The sequence below is a fragment of the Prorops nasuta genome, unplaced genomic scaffold (genome assembly GCF_024137725.1).
Source record: "Prorops nasuta isolate Cenicafe-Biocafe unplaced genomic scaffold, Cenicafe_Pnas_1.2 PNAS00091, whole genome shotgun sequence".
In the NCBI taxonomy this organism is placed as follows: Eukaryota; Metazoa; Arthropoda; class Insecta; order Hymenoptera; family Bethylidae; genus Prorops; species Prorops nasuta.
The window spans coordinates 36,911-50,669 of NW_027116888.1; the positions used below are offsets into that span (position 1 = coordinate 36,911).

The window sequence follows — 13,759 nt, forward strand, 5'->3', positions numbered from 1 at the left end:
CGTGCCTTCTCCTCCGAGTATCGATACGCGCTTCAAGGGACTGGCAGGAGAAGAAGCTTTTGCGCGCTCCACATCCCATGGTGCAATGATGCAATGCTCTACCCAAGCCATAATGCCATAGACTGCAAACCAGACACAGAGGTTCTCATCCGTCAGTCTTCAAAATTCCATTGCTTTTCTTCATCCCCGCAAATTAAACGACGAGTACGCACGTTAAATGTACAAATTTAGTCATCGCATGTGCAATTTTGCGGTAAATGCAGATCCTCGCGAGAAAAGAAAAATTCAAACACAAGTAAATTTCCTAGAAAAAATATGATATAGCTTTGCGTTATTTGTGCTGCTCAAAGTTTTGGAAGAAAATGAAGGGTAGAGGTTTGCGAGCGTCGATAAGTAACGAGGGAAGAATGAGTATCTGGCGAGAGGATAGGATTGGTTATAAAATACTTAGGATGATGAGATGAGAACCATTGGCTAGAGTCGCGTGGTACCGACCGTTCTCATCACCTGCTTCAGTACGTACAATGTATAAAAGGAGGATGGAGAGCTTCTAGTTGGAGAGAGAAGAAAGGAACGAGGGAGGGAGGGAGGGAGGGAGGGAGAGAGAGAGAGAGAGAGAGAGAGAGGTAAGAGAATCTAAGCCTATATAGTCAAGGTGAGGTACCCCATCCCTATTGGTATCCGAGAGGTCGTAGCACCCCCTCTTTCGTCGCGTACATTTCCATTATGCCGCAGGCACCCCTCGTGAGTGCACATTCTCGCTTTACACTCGCACACACAGGCTCGTTCGGGCCCCATAGAAAGAGGCAGAGATTGACAATGCAGGGGGCCCACCTGCCCCCTGCTCCAACCTGGACACGCGCCCCGCGGTAGCACCTGGTCTCCCAATCCCCCACTCTACCACCCCACACACCGTCAAATCCCATCCCACCCCACCGCTCCCCCTACATTCCACTCACCTTCACCTTAATCTCCCCATACGAACCCACGGTATGTACATCTTGGCTCGCGTACCAAGCATTCCCATAATTATCCACCTATTACACCATTCTTAAGCGTCCCACTCCCTGTAGTACGATATAATATGGGGACTCGTGCTCGTATATATATTTCGTCTTATCTGTAGAATTAAACTCCACTAACACACACACACTCGCATTTACAAGATGTATAGACAACTTTAGTATTGCTAAAGAGACGGGAAATTTTAGAGCTCGTTAATCCGCAGTTTCGCTTCTCGGTGATGATGAGTCAGTTGACCGACAGTCCAGGGGGAATCAGTTTTTCCTTTTTTGCACGCGAAGAAAATTCAGATTGTCTCGGTGGATTTTCAACGGCGGCTAAGATCAAGTGCCTTGGCATTTATGCAGCTTCTCGTGTGTTTAGTGGCGGTGCATAAAACCGCATCGGTATCAAGTTGCCGAGGCCGACACAGGCCTCTTCTTCTCGCTCGACTTCCTCATCTTCCTCGCCTTCCATGGAACGTCTCCAGGAGACGTCAGGTTACCGCAGAAAATGGCGCTCTGACACTAATACCTCGTAGCGACGCACGTCAGGATTATCTTCCTGACCTGCTTCGTAAATAGATTAATGCACATCGCTTCTTTCCTCCTCTCTTTACTCCGTTCCTCTCATTTTTCCATCCATCGGTTATAACTAAACGAATCTTTCCGTAAATTTAACTCGATTGCTTGTTTACTCGCCCGGCTTTTCAATATATTTTCTTGACATTGAACGCGGAGAATGAATTTTTATAGTTAATAGTTGAAAATTAGAGCAATTAATTGTGGGGAAAAAATTTAATCTGATATATGTTTATCATCCGTAAGAATTCTAGATTACCTTGATCTCTCAGGGTGATTCAGGGTCGACCTGAATTCTCGCTATACCTTATTCTTCTCGTGCAAAGATCGTGGCCTTGATCGTCGCGCTCTTCTCAATCACACTTGTGGGTACATGAATAATATATTTTTACAAGCAAAGAGAATTCTTGCATAAATTGAGAGGTTTAGAGTTGTAGTTATTTTTAGTCTGAAATGTGGAAAATTAAACTACGCAAGTTGGCATCTCGGAGTACATTAAGTACATATATATATGATGCATAATTAATGATTGCAATGGATATTTGTGATCAAGCCGTAGTAAAGTGTAGAATTTTTATAAGTTTTCCATTGCTCGATTGTAAGGTCGAAATTTGTTGTTAAATTTACGGAAGATTAGCAGGTGGTGGAAAAGGGAGGAAAAGGGGGAGGATGAGGTGCGACGCTGGTAAGCCGGAAGAGCGCGAGAGATCTAAAGGTTACGTGACGAGAGGAGCATATAAAATAAAATGGGAGGCAAAGCGTGACGTAGGTAAAAAGTCGTATGTGCACCGGTGGTGCATTAACCAAATCTGAACAAACACATTGAGTCCCGGTATCCTCGACGGTCCCCGAAACCAGCTGGACTCCCCTTCCCTCTCCTCACGCTCACTCTGTCTCTCTCTCTCTCTCTCTCTCGACAAGGCCTAAACAGGCTTTCCACCCTGGCTGAGGACCCTCGAAAAGGTGCTGCGCGAAATAAAAAGCACGCACAAGGAGGCCGAAAAACCATACGCGTATATATCGTTTTCTTCAATGAAACTCGTGCTGAACCCACCGGTGCTACGCGGAAAACCTGATGTCACCCCCCCCCCCCCCCCTATACTCCCTTGTCCTACCCTTCATCACGAAGAATATACTGTTAAACAGTCCGACTCATAATATTTATAGCCTCACTTTTCTTCTTTTTCTTCATCATTCTCCTACTCCTCCTCCGATTCTTCATCCTCTCCATTATGCTCGTAAAATATCTACCAAAGTGACACAAATATGACGTTGCCATTTGGAGTTATAAATTGGTTCAGAGAATTTTAATCAGGAAATGAGATTCTTATTTACCGTTACCGTTTACTGCATTATCATATCCAATTTAAAGGAACACGGGGAAGTAAAGATTATGGCAGTAATTTTTAGGGCCTCCTCGTCGCCAGATTGATACACCTATAGAGTAAAGAGGAACGTTTTAAAGTTTGTATCGTTGCGTCGTGAATTGGTGGTAGAGAAATTTGCCGAGGCGTTTCTAAAGTATAAGAATCAAAAGTCTTGGTACGCGCAGGTGTTTAGGAAGGTTAGGAGGAAGAAGTTGAACGGAAAAGAAGAAGAACATGATGAAGGTAGCGGTGAGGACATAGCAGGTACCTTTCGACTAGGCTAGCTTCATTGTGCCGTCGCAATTCAAAATGTGCCTGCAGGACCAACGATCCTGAATGGATCCGCCGAATACCAAAGCAAGCTTGCGCCTTTCACGCATTTCATGGACATAACAGTGTGCGCGCGTTCTCCAGGCACGCGAGGTGCGCTTTACTTTTTATCCCTTCTCCGCAATGGTATGCGTCTATGCGTGATCGTGCACCTTAACCGTTCAAACATTTTCTTACGTCGTGATCTCTCTTCCAGGTATACGTCTACCTCACCTACCTTTAATCTCGCGCGCGTCTGCGCCACTAAAATTTTACATTCCCTATCAAGATTCTTTTTCGTGCGCGTTCTATCAAATTTCTAAATGTACTTTGCAAAGTAAGCCTGTGTTGATCTATCGGAGTTAGTATAGAGTGTTGGAAAAGGAAATGTTATATTCTTGAATAATGGAAAAATAGGAGGGAAACAATTTTGTAGGGAGCACATATGCGAGAGTATGCTTCGAGATGTTTTCAAGGCAAAAATGGCTGAAGAGCTCAGGTGCAGAAATCACGTGTCGCGTTTTGGTTCTCCGGGTGGCTCCTATAGGGGACAATAGATTTGACGCATAAAGAAAAGTCTCCCCTAAGGAACCGCCTGTTTCGGTAAGCGTGCCGTCATCAGCTGCCATCATTTTTGCCTCTCGGCTTCTTCTATGTACGTTAAAAACGATGACCCGGAAACCGGAACCAGCACGCGTGCCCACTGGATCCTCGTCAACGTCCAAAACCGTCTTCTCAAAACAAAACCATACATTTTACCTTTTGCCCAAAAGGGTTGCCCTACAAAATCACTGCTATTTGCCTTCAACGATTTTCACACATTTACACTTTTGTCCTCCAACATCTATTAACGAAATACGAAGGAATCGTTTCTTAATTCTATTAATCGCTTTATTTGACTTTGATCAAGAAATAGAGACAGAGAGACTAAATATTATTAATCATGCATCCCAATGATTCAATTCTCTTGAAATGTTAAATACTTATTTAAATTGGTAATTTTTCTCTATTTCAATTGTTATTTCATAAATTTACTTATTTTTACTTTCGCACTTTTTTAAACAAGCATTATACTTAAAGTTTATTATATACATAAATAAAAAGGGATTATAGTTTAAAATTTATACTTTAGAATTCAAAAAAAAAATATGCACACTGTATGTACAGCAGTAATGAGAATAAACTATTAAATTGTATGAACGATATTAAAGTAAAATAGATCGATGCTTAATTATTAACGAAAGAAACAATAAAAAAAGAAGTTTTTTTATGAAAATAAAAGTAGATTCTTTCTATCTCAAAAGAGATATTTAAATCACATAAAATAAAGCGCTTGAACAGGGAATACTATTTAGTAGCTTCTATTTATTGATTCAAATATACAAAGAAAAAGCATAGTTAGAGATCATAGGCTTTGTTTACAAGCGCGAAGCACTTGTACGTAGTCGCTGGGACGGTACGTATCGTGTAAACATTTAACCAATAACAATTGAGGTTTTAAAATATCGTCACAATTGTCAAATATGATTGGCCGAATTTCCGGGCAAGTATTATTACGCGCTCGGCTCCATTAGTATTGAAACTACTTTCTGCGTAGTAGCATCTTACGGTGTGCGCGTTAAAAATCGGTTACGTATTCAGTGTGAATTCTTGTTCTACCATAGTCCATTCCTTAACTTCTCTTGCTTATTTACGTATAAAGAGGAATTAATAAATTAAAATCTCTTTATTGAAATATTAGAATTTATATGAAATTCGCTAAAGAATAAGCATAAGTTTCTTGAAGTTACGGTGAGTGCTTTTGTCCTTTAGGAAATGAAAATTAAATATAACTTTTAAGCAAAGTAAACTGAAGCTAGTGTATTGCAACAGATCTCTCTCTATACAAGTGTTATATTGATAAATAATGATTGCAGTGTGCGATACGAGGAAAGAACGAGAGAGAGAGAGAGAATTTTAGGCGTGAAGGCAAATTAACGGTGCTCGTCCAGGTTGCGAGGCGTTGCTCTCCTGGGGACCTGATCGTGCTCGCTGGTGCCATTGACCGCCATTGACTCCCCCACGAACGACACGTTGCCGGTTCCTCTTATCTCCAACAGCATTCAACCAGCAGAACGGTGAGTTCCTTATAGATATCCTTCTTACGTCGATCCTTATCGCTTTGATCCTGAAAAATCTATCCGAAAACACTTGGCACCTGACAGCTCGTGAATTGTAATTTATAATCGGAATTCTCTTCACCTCCCACCTCTTTCGTTTTGCGCCTGCTGAAAAATCTAGTTTACTCGTGTCACTGAATTAACATATAGATTTTGTTCGAGATAAAAAACAGTCGAGAACGACTTTTAATTCGTAATGCAACCATTATAATAATGAAAAGTATAATGCATGAAAATGTTTTCCTTCGTTTTATTCGTCGACAGACATACGTTTCGAATTATGCACTTTTGTTATCACGAGAATTTTTCAGTGTTTTCTTACCGCGTGGTATCGTTTGTTGTGCAAGAGTTAAAATGACCTTGACAGGATTTGTTTTGGAGATTAATGAAAGATTGGAGGTAGATCGATTAAGCATCGATCTAAATTATTACGTCAGATGTTCTTTGACCTTTGCCGTCCATTCATGATTGGATTTATGGATTTAACGGTAACGAAATATCGGAAATGGTTTTGTATCGTTGAACGCAGTAGAGTCTTGGGAGATATTGATAGTTGGCTAGTCTGTTATAGTTGCTAATAACCCTATTAATGGACACTTGGGCATCGACGGATCATTCGTCACTTAGCGATCGATCCAATTATGGCTCGCGTGCTGCGAATCTCGCCGATTCTATCTTTCTTGACCCCGTTGACCTTTGAGAATCACCCGTACCTCGCCCTCTCGCTTACAATAACGAGAATCGCAAAGTTCTCCTTGTCTTACCACAATTAAATTTCTCCTTTTGCGCTTTCTTATTCGATACACTATAATTTTTCTTCGTCTTAATTGGACGAGCATTGCATAACTAATTTATTTTCTCTCTCTCTCTCTCTCTCTCTCTCTCTCTCCTTTATTGTAAGTTTGAGCCATGCCAAACGTGCAGGGTCATACGAATAATAAATTGTACGTATATATACGTGTGCTACGATAAACGTGTTGTGCACATCCGAAAAGGTGCGATTATTGCTTAATGCGTTAAAGCTCGCACAACTTGTTAATTTCACACGAGAACGCTCTATATATCGCATAAATTATTTCTTTTCAGGACACGCCAGAACGGTAGCCGCAAGGAGTAAAAGGATACTGGTGAGTTTTCATAAAAGTATACATAATTCTCATTTATATCAATATTATTATACCACGACTTCCATTACCTCATTTAAAAGACTTCATATACGATACGCGTAATAATTAAGATTATAAAGGCCGGTTTATTAGCGCTTTTATGCAACAAATTATGTTCGGCTAATACACGGTGGCTATTAAACTAGCTTTCCGATATAGAGAACGTCGCGATAAGAAGAAACCGCGTGTTAATTGAAGGCTGGAAAAACGCGAAAGAGAATCGGCTGACCCGCCCTTCGGCTCTATACGAGGGCGGAAACAGCATTGATACATGGCGACATTAACTGACCTGTGAAATACGAGTATCTTTCGCTGTTAATCGGACAGAAAATTGTTCATAATATCTCGGGGCTGCGTAATCCGATCTCATTCAGCTCTATCAATTTTTTCCACGCTTGCAAATTCCAGGTATCGTCGCGTCGCATCGGTCATTTTATCTCGTCATTTTTACCGATTACTATTTTTAGGCAACATATATTAGGCGGAGGGGGCGCGAGTGGGTAACGAAAGATGGTAGGGGGTCGGGGAAGGGGTTTGAGGTGCGTGCGGGTACATGGCGCGGAAATACACGCGCGCAGCGCGGACTTTGGGGTTGAGAGCGCGTATCGCGTCCGTCCGTACGCGTTTCACGCGCCGTGTGTATATATGTATATACCGGCATCTTTGGGGTGGCGCGAAAAGGCATTTATAAAAGTTGAGGAAGGTAGGAGAGATGGAATCGGCAAGTTTCGGAGGATGTTCGACCGAGCTCATTAATTCAAATAAATCGCTTATGCATCGGTGCGATCTCGCAAGACGAGAAAGAAGCGGAGACGCGATCTTAACGCGAATGTCTGACTAAGACGAATGGAATACTTGCCTCTCGGGCTCTTATCTTCTCCCCAGGAACCTTGCACTCTCCTTCCATTACCTTGTTGCTTGGACTATACCACCTTTTTTTCTTACTCAAATCGTAACTTTCGTAATCCCCCTTTAATAACGCGAGACTCTAATGAAAATGTACGCTATAAAAATAAAATGCATACACGCATTTTCCTCTCGCTCTCCTTCGACAACGAGACAAAGTAGTTGTTTCGATAAAAGTTACGCGTTTTGTAATTCCATTTAATAGTGGCATACAGCCTATAGAAGATTGTTTATTGGAAAAATTGACAGGGGCTCGAAAGAAATGTATATTATTCATCCGAGTCGAATGGACGTTTATTATCGCGTCCTGGCGAGGAGAACGATATTCAATATATATATATATATATAGTCGCGTGGCACGTTGGATCGTTCGAGGCGCGAATAATTGTGTCAGTTGACAATAAGTGCATTGGTATAGAGGAGCGAGTTGCTGCACGATGTATCCAGTACCACAGCGTCGGCACGTGGTCGATCGGATCTATGCAAGACGGTCTGTCTGGCGGTAACTTGCGAAAATTGCAAACAACCTATATATAATGTAACGTGGCGTGGCGTGGCGTGGCGATACAAAACACGCATATAACCCCTCGGAGAACCTGCTATGACGCAGCTACAGCCATGACTATGCGTGTCGTCTCGGATAGAAATTCGATTCTCAAATCCCTCTTGACGTTTTACATCCCAAGAAATAACTTTTCCAGCTCGTTAGACTCGTCATAAATTCACATTACTCGCCTTCGATATGTTATTTGCACTGCTAATTCTTCGATCCAATAATGAGAAATGGATATACGTGTATAGTATACGCGTCTCTCGGTTGTGTGCACGTTAGATAGATGGGTTTTGACGGTGGTTTTTTTCAATGGGCGCGCGCGATGACTCGTCGGGATTTTTCGCGATCGCTCGCGTGCGGTCAGCCCAGATATGCAGCTCGCTGGAAATAAATTAACGTGGCAGTTAAACGTGTCGGCGTCGGGCCCATATAATCGCGTATATGTTGCGTCGTGTCGCAACGCGCCATTGTGCGTGACGCAAGAACCGGCTTCTATCTCGTGCCGCGTGCACGCGTGCGCGCCACAGCCACACAATTTCTTCTCTCTCTCTCTCTCCTCCTCTCTCGCCAATCCTTCATTTTCTCCCATTATTCTCCCCCTTATCTTCCCATTTTCCTTTCCAAATTTTCACGCCCGTCCGATCCTCCGCATTACGATAAATCTCTTTCGCATTAAACCATTTTACGGCAACTCGCATTGGTACACGCTCACCGCATCGTGTAAAAACAGCGTTGCACCTCTTCCTCCATATATAGAATATGTTCATTTAATACGGGATACAGCCGAGCTTTGTGGTAATTTATTATTATGGATCCGGAACGCGGCACTGTTTGCTTTGATTCTCAATTAGCGCGTTCGATCCAGCGATCGTATACAAACTTGTCGATAAATCACGCCCGTTTTCGTTCTCTATATACGTTCGGTGTTATAAATAAATTGTGCGGTATTTTTCATCGTAGATTAATCGAGCGTCGAATTTCCGATCGTGCTCTCCGGGCTTTATTGTCCAGTTTTCGCGCGCCTTTTAAAATGTCCATTGACGCATGGTGTACACGGTGCACACACGGAGAGATTTCAACGTCGTCGTCGTCGCGCGGCTTTCCTCGGCGATTTCGAAATAAGTTATTCTCGCGAGTGACTCGAGCGCGTGATAGGCGGGCGCCATGGACAGTGGAGCAGCGTCTGGGAATTCGAGTCCCCCGCGAGAGAATATAATCGCCCGGTCTGTCCACGCTGACGGGATTTAGTAAGCCTAGTCAGCGTCTATCGAACAATGCACTCTCACACCCCTCCCTCCCTCCTTCTCTCTCGCTTAAACTCTCCCTTCATTCTCTTCTCTTCCAGCTTCGACCGGAGATCTATATATTTATGGATATAGCAATAACACATCTTTGTATACGTGTCGTTTACCTCTCTGGACAAACACACCGTCACTCGTAGACTTCCTGGAAATACGCGCTGAATTATTCCTCGACGGTGTGATAAGAATATTGTTTCTTTTTATTTTCATTAAAAATCGCAGAAACTCGTGTCTTCGCTGTTTTCTTTGTTTTTTTTTTCTGAATAATTGTGATTAAAGTGGCGAGATCGGATGTAGAAATAAGACTCTCGAGTCAAGTGAACTGGAAGATATCGTTGCTCGAAAGTTGGCGTGTCGATTAATTTTCTCTCGGGCGCGTATGAACGCGACGAGATGAAGATGAGAGATAGGAGCTTGTAAGACTATAGCGTATGGGTGATACTAGGTTCAGCGGGGGTGCCAATGCCCGTGGCTAAAGAGATCTCAGGCACCGTTACAGAATTTACAATCGGTCGTCAACTCGCAGCTAATCATTTGTTCGTTGCCCGCTGCTGAAAATTATGAACGTACAATTTTACATCGGTTTATAACTTTTGTATAGAGAAGTTTGCAAGGCTAATAAATGGTTTGCATAAGTTAAGATTAGCTGAAAGAGTTTCAGGCACGAGCTAGTTTTACGGTTGTATCGACAGGTAGAGTGCGTTTGAGCATTGAGAGTCCAGAGTCCGGATAGTATTTCGAAGCTGAGATCTAATCGAGATAGGCGTTACGCGAGCATCCATCGATCTGCTGTCCCTCCGGTACCGCTGGATCGAATTCCCCCCGCGTCGATGATTCCTCGAGATAAACTCGATCGGTCCGCAGGCTGCAGGCATACCATTGACACATCCGGAAATCGAAACGCAAAAGTTGCTTTCTGGTCGTCGCGACGCGCTATCTCTCTCTCTCTCTCTCTCTCTCTACTCTCTTGTAATCGTGCCGTCGATAAATAATATATTCATATTTGGTTCGCAGTTGACGAAGACGAGCCGAGGAAGGGGCAGAGATTGGGCAGAAAGCATCAATTCCATCGTCCAGTGTCTAACCGCTCGAAAGTGGTCGTAGTCCACACCCTGAAGAAAGTGTGAAAGCACCAAGGTCTATAAATGTCGAGTGATGCGGACTTATCAGATTCTTTGGATAAACCACGGTACGAACGGTGGAGTCCGTCTTGTGAAATAATTTCTATGCATCCTTTTGTACCTTATAGTACAATTTTGTCGGTGTTAAAGAGGGCACGGTGGGATACTAACTTCGAGAGCGCAGCTCAACGCAATGTACTATTGGGCGAGATAAACGCAATTCTTAAAAAAGCTGAACCCCAATTTAATATGACTACACGGTTCGGTAATGAATATTCAAAATACACTTTATTTGTGGATATAATGCTAGGAAGGGTTTCTGATTTAATTTATGATATTAAGAAGGCTCTATCTTTTGAGACAGGCGATTTTAAGTGTATGAATGATTATAGAATTTCCTGCTTCGAAGCAGCGGGTTCTTCTTTTAAACATTCTGTGAACCAAATTATCAAGTTAGATTTCATTAAAGCGCCTGATGATGCCTGTTCTAATTATGGGATTTTTGATCAAAAATCGATCGAGGCTTACCTCAACATTGAATGGATAAAGTAAATTTTTATTATCAGGGGTGTTTATTACTATTAAATTATTTTAAGTACGTTTAAGATTATAGTTTAAATTTTTGTTTCGGACTGAAGAGGTCTGCTAAGAGTCGATGCTTCTTTTCTTTTATGTTGTGCAGACTACTATGTTAAGATTACATAGTTTAAATTGTTCTTTTCTTACGTAATATTTTCTAAATTGTTTACTTATAAAATAAAGGAATAAAACAAATGTAATATTATCCATTTTTATTTATTATTAGATTTCTTTAATTCGTATCAAATGCTGATTTGAAGGGTAACGTTTACATCATACAAAATGAGCAGTGCAACATAAGAAACTGGCAGAACAGGTCCGTTAATTATTTGTTATAGAGCATGCATGATATTTTTAAGTTGCGCGTGAGCGTCGTCTTTAATTGGCAGCCAAAATTTAAGTACCGTATCATTTTATCAACTATGCTAGAGAAAAAAGTATAGGTATGTCCACCTCTTTCATTTCTTTGCTGAAATACCGCGCGACCTGTCGTATTCCCCTCCACCCCCTCTTCGTTGCGATCAATTAATTTATTTATTTATCTTAGCACCTCTTCGCGGCTTTGGAACTAAATTCATCGCGTTCTTAGGAATAAACGACGAGAGAGGGAACGTTCCTCCACCGCGACTGGTGGCGGGGTCACAGGGGAGTTTAGTGAAAAAAATGCGGGAGATTGAAGGCAAAGCTTACGTAACTGCGAGCATGAATATACGTAATGTTCCGATATACGTCGATGGCAGAGGTGTGGATATAAAGTAGGAAGCTGTCGGGTGCAGAAGGAAGGGAGGGGGGAGGGGAAGAGAAGAGAGAAGGTGCGGGGGCAGTGCGATCGGTCGGTCGGTATAGGTAGTAGGTAGCAGGCTTTCCTATTTGTCGAGATACTATCTGGATGGATGCTGCGAATTATTACGGGTACAGGAAGGAGCACGGACCCTTGAACCCCGCGGAAACTTTATCGCCTCTCCCTACCCCCAACAACCCTTTCCAATATTTATCCAATAGCTTTGCCACACGAGCACAAGCTTTCGTCCATTTACTCTCACGACCTTTCTTTAAAATACGAACAATCCCATGCGATTCAACGTGTAATACCTAAATTTTATCAAACCTGTACATTTGTTATCCGCCCACTTGCCTTTTCTACCGCCACGCGTATATATTTTAATCATTTACTGTTATTCCCTAGTCTCCCCTTCTATAGAAACTCACAATTTCATTGGAAAAATCTTCTCTCCAACGATTCGCCAATGAACCGGAATATAGCCTGCTGCTATACATATATATATATTGAAGAAAAATGAAAGATAAGCTTATTACTGGCATATACACCCACGAGAGAATTAATTTCAAATCTGCTGCGCCAATTTCGCTTAAAAAAATCACGGTAGACTAATAATTACGTTAAGTAGATATAATGTGCACGCTGGTTACCTATATAAATACTATTATATATACTATAAGGTATACAATACGTATCCCTATATACTAATCAAGTTGCTCCACAACGCCCTGATTTTCTCCAACAATAAACTGAAATGTTCTTATCTATAATTCGCGGAACAATAAACTCGTATACACATTAACCTAATAATTAGACATCGTTTGCGAGAAACAAAAAAGGTAAATAGTAATAGAGATATTGCGTGGAAGTATATTAGAAAAGAGGTGGTGGATGGATGTGGAGTTAAAGAGAGACTCGAGTTGATCGTGCTAAATAATCGAGGATTTTCTTTCGAATTGGAATTAGCCGTATACGATTAAGTGGGGTGTTGAAATTAATAGGCGAATTGGAATGTAATTGACGCATAATGGCGCATATACAAGGGTAGATGGAAGGAAGGAAGAGGCGATCGATTAACCGATCGATTAATCGATCGAGAGACGCTGGAGGCGCGAGTATAACTTATCGACCGATCCGATCAGCTGGTCCAAACGGAATTTACGGCCTATAACGTTGCGGTGCACGATCCTACTGCGCGCACGTGTGATACAAACTGACCTCGCTCTCCTCGGCCAATGAGCGTTAATTAAACCCGGATTGGTGCGAAAAAGAAAAACAAACCCTCGAATATCTCCATCTCGATGAATTAAATCAGCTAATTATTAATGGACGCTGTATATATATATACATTACTATATAATCTCCAGCTTGAAAGTCCACCCTCGTCATTTTTAAGTCGAGTTGAAATTGTTTACCGCGAGTATGAGATAATAAATTTCAACGGATGGCGTTACAATTTAGCTGGAAAGGGAAAAATGTTTGAGGCTGCAAGGTGAGAGGAAAAGGAGTCTCTGGCCCAACATGGAAACTGTCCCTATGTAGGGGTCAGATGGAAAGGGCAGGATAAGAGAGGATAAGGTGCGAGAGCTGATGAGGAATGGTACACGCCGCGCGCGATACAGCTTCGTGAGACTATATATATATATATATACTCTAATAATAACAATAACGACAGGAAAACGCGACAACGAGGAAAAATCAAGAGAGGAGGTGTATAGCGCTGGTTAATAATGTGTGGAAATGGTTAAATAGTTCCGGTAGCTCGTTAAACGTGAACAATATATACTACACTTTCTATCGGGAAAGTCGAGGAACAAGGTGAAGTAAATATATACATATAATATCAGTAACACGACTCGCTTTGAAGATTACGTTTCACAATATTGCTAGGGTATATAGATTGAAAAATATTTATAGTCGGGGCGGTAAGGTGG

At 41.9% G+C, this 13,759-nt stretch overlaps 1 protein-coding gene across 1 annotated transcript; it reads left to right on the plus strand.

The window, feature by feature from the left end:
* The first annotated feature begins 4,876 nt into the window (after positions 1-4,876).
* LOC136784883 (uncharacterized) lies at positions 4,877-11,249 on the plus strand. The gene is made up of 4 exons (XM_066745801.1): positions 4,877-5,050; positions 5,176-5,376; positions 6,505-6,545; positions 10,359-11,249. Exon 4 carries the CDS (start codon positions 10,490-10,492, stop codon positions 11,015-11,017), a length of 528 nt encoding a protein of 175 aa, XP_066601898.1. The 5' UTR covers positions 4,877-5,050; positions 5,176-5,376; positions 6,505-6,545; positions 10,359-10,489; the 3' UTR covers positions 11,018-11,249.
* Positions 11,250-13,759: the final 2,510 nt, after the last annotated feature.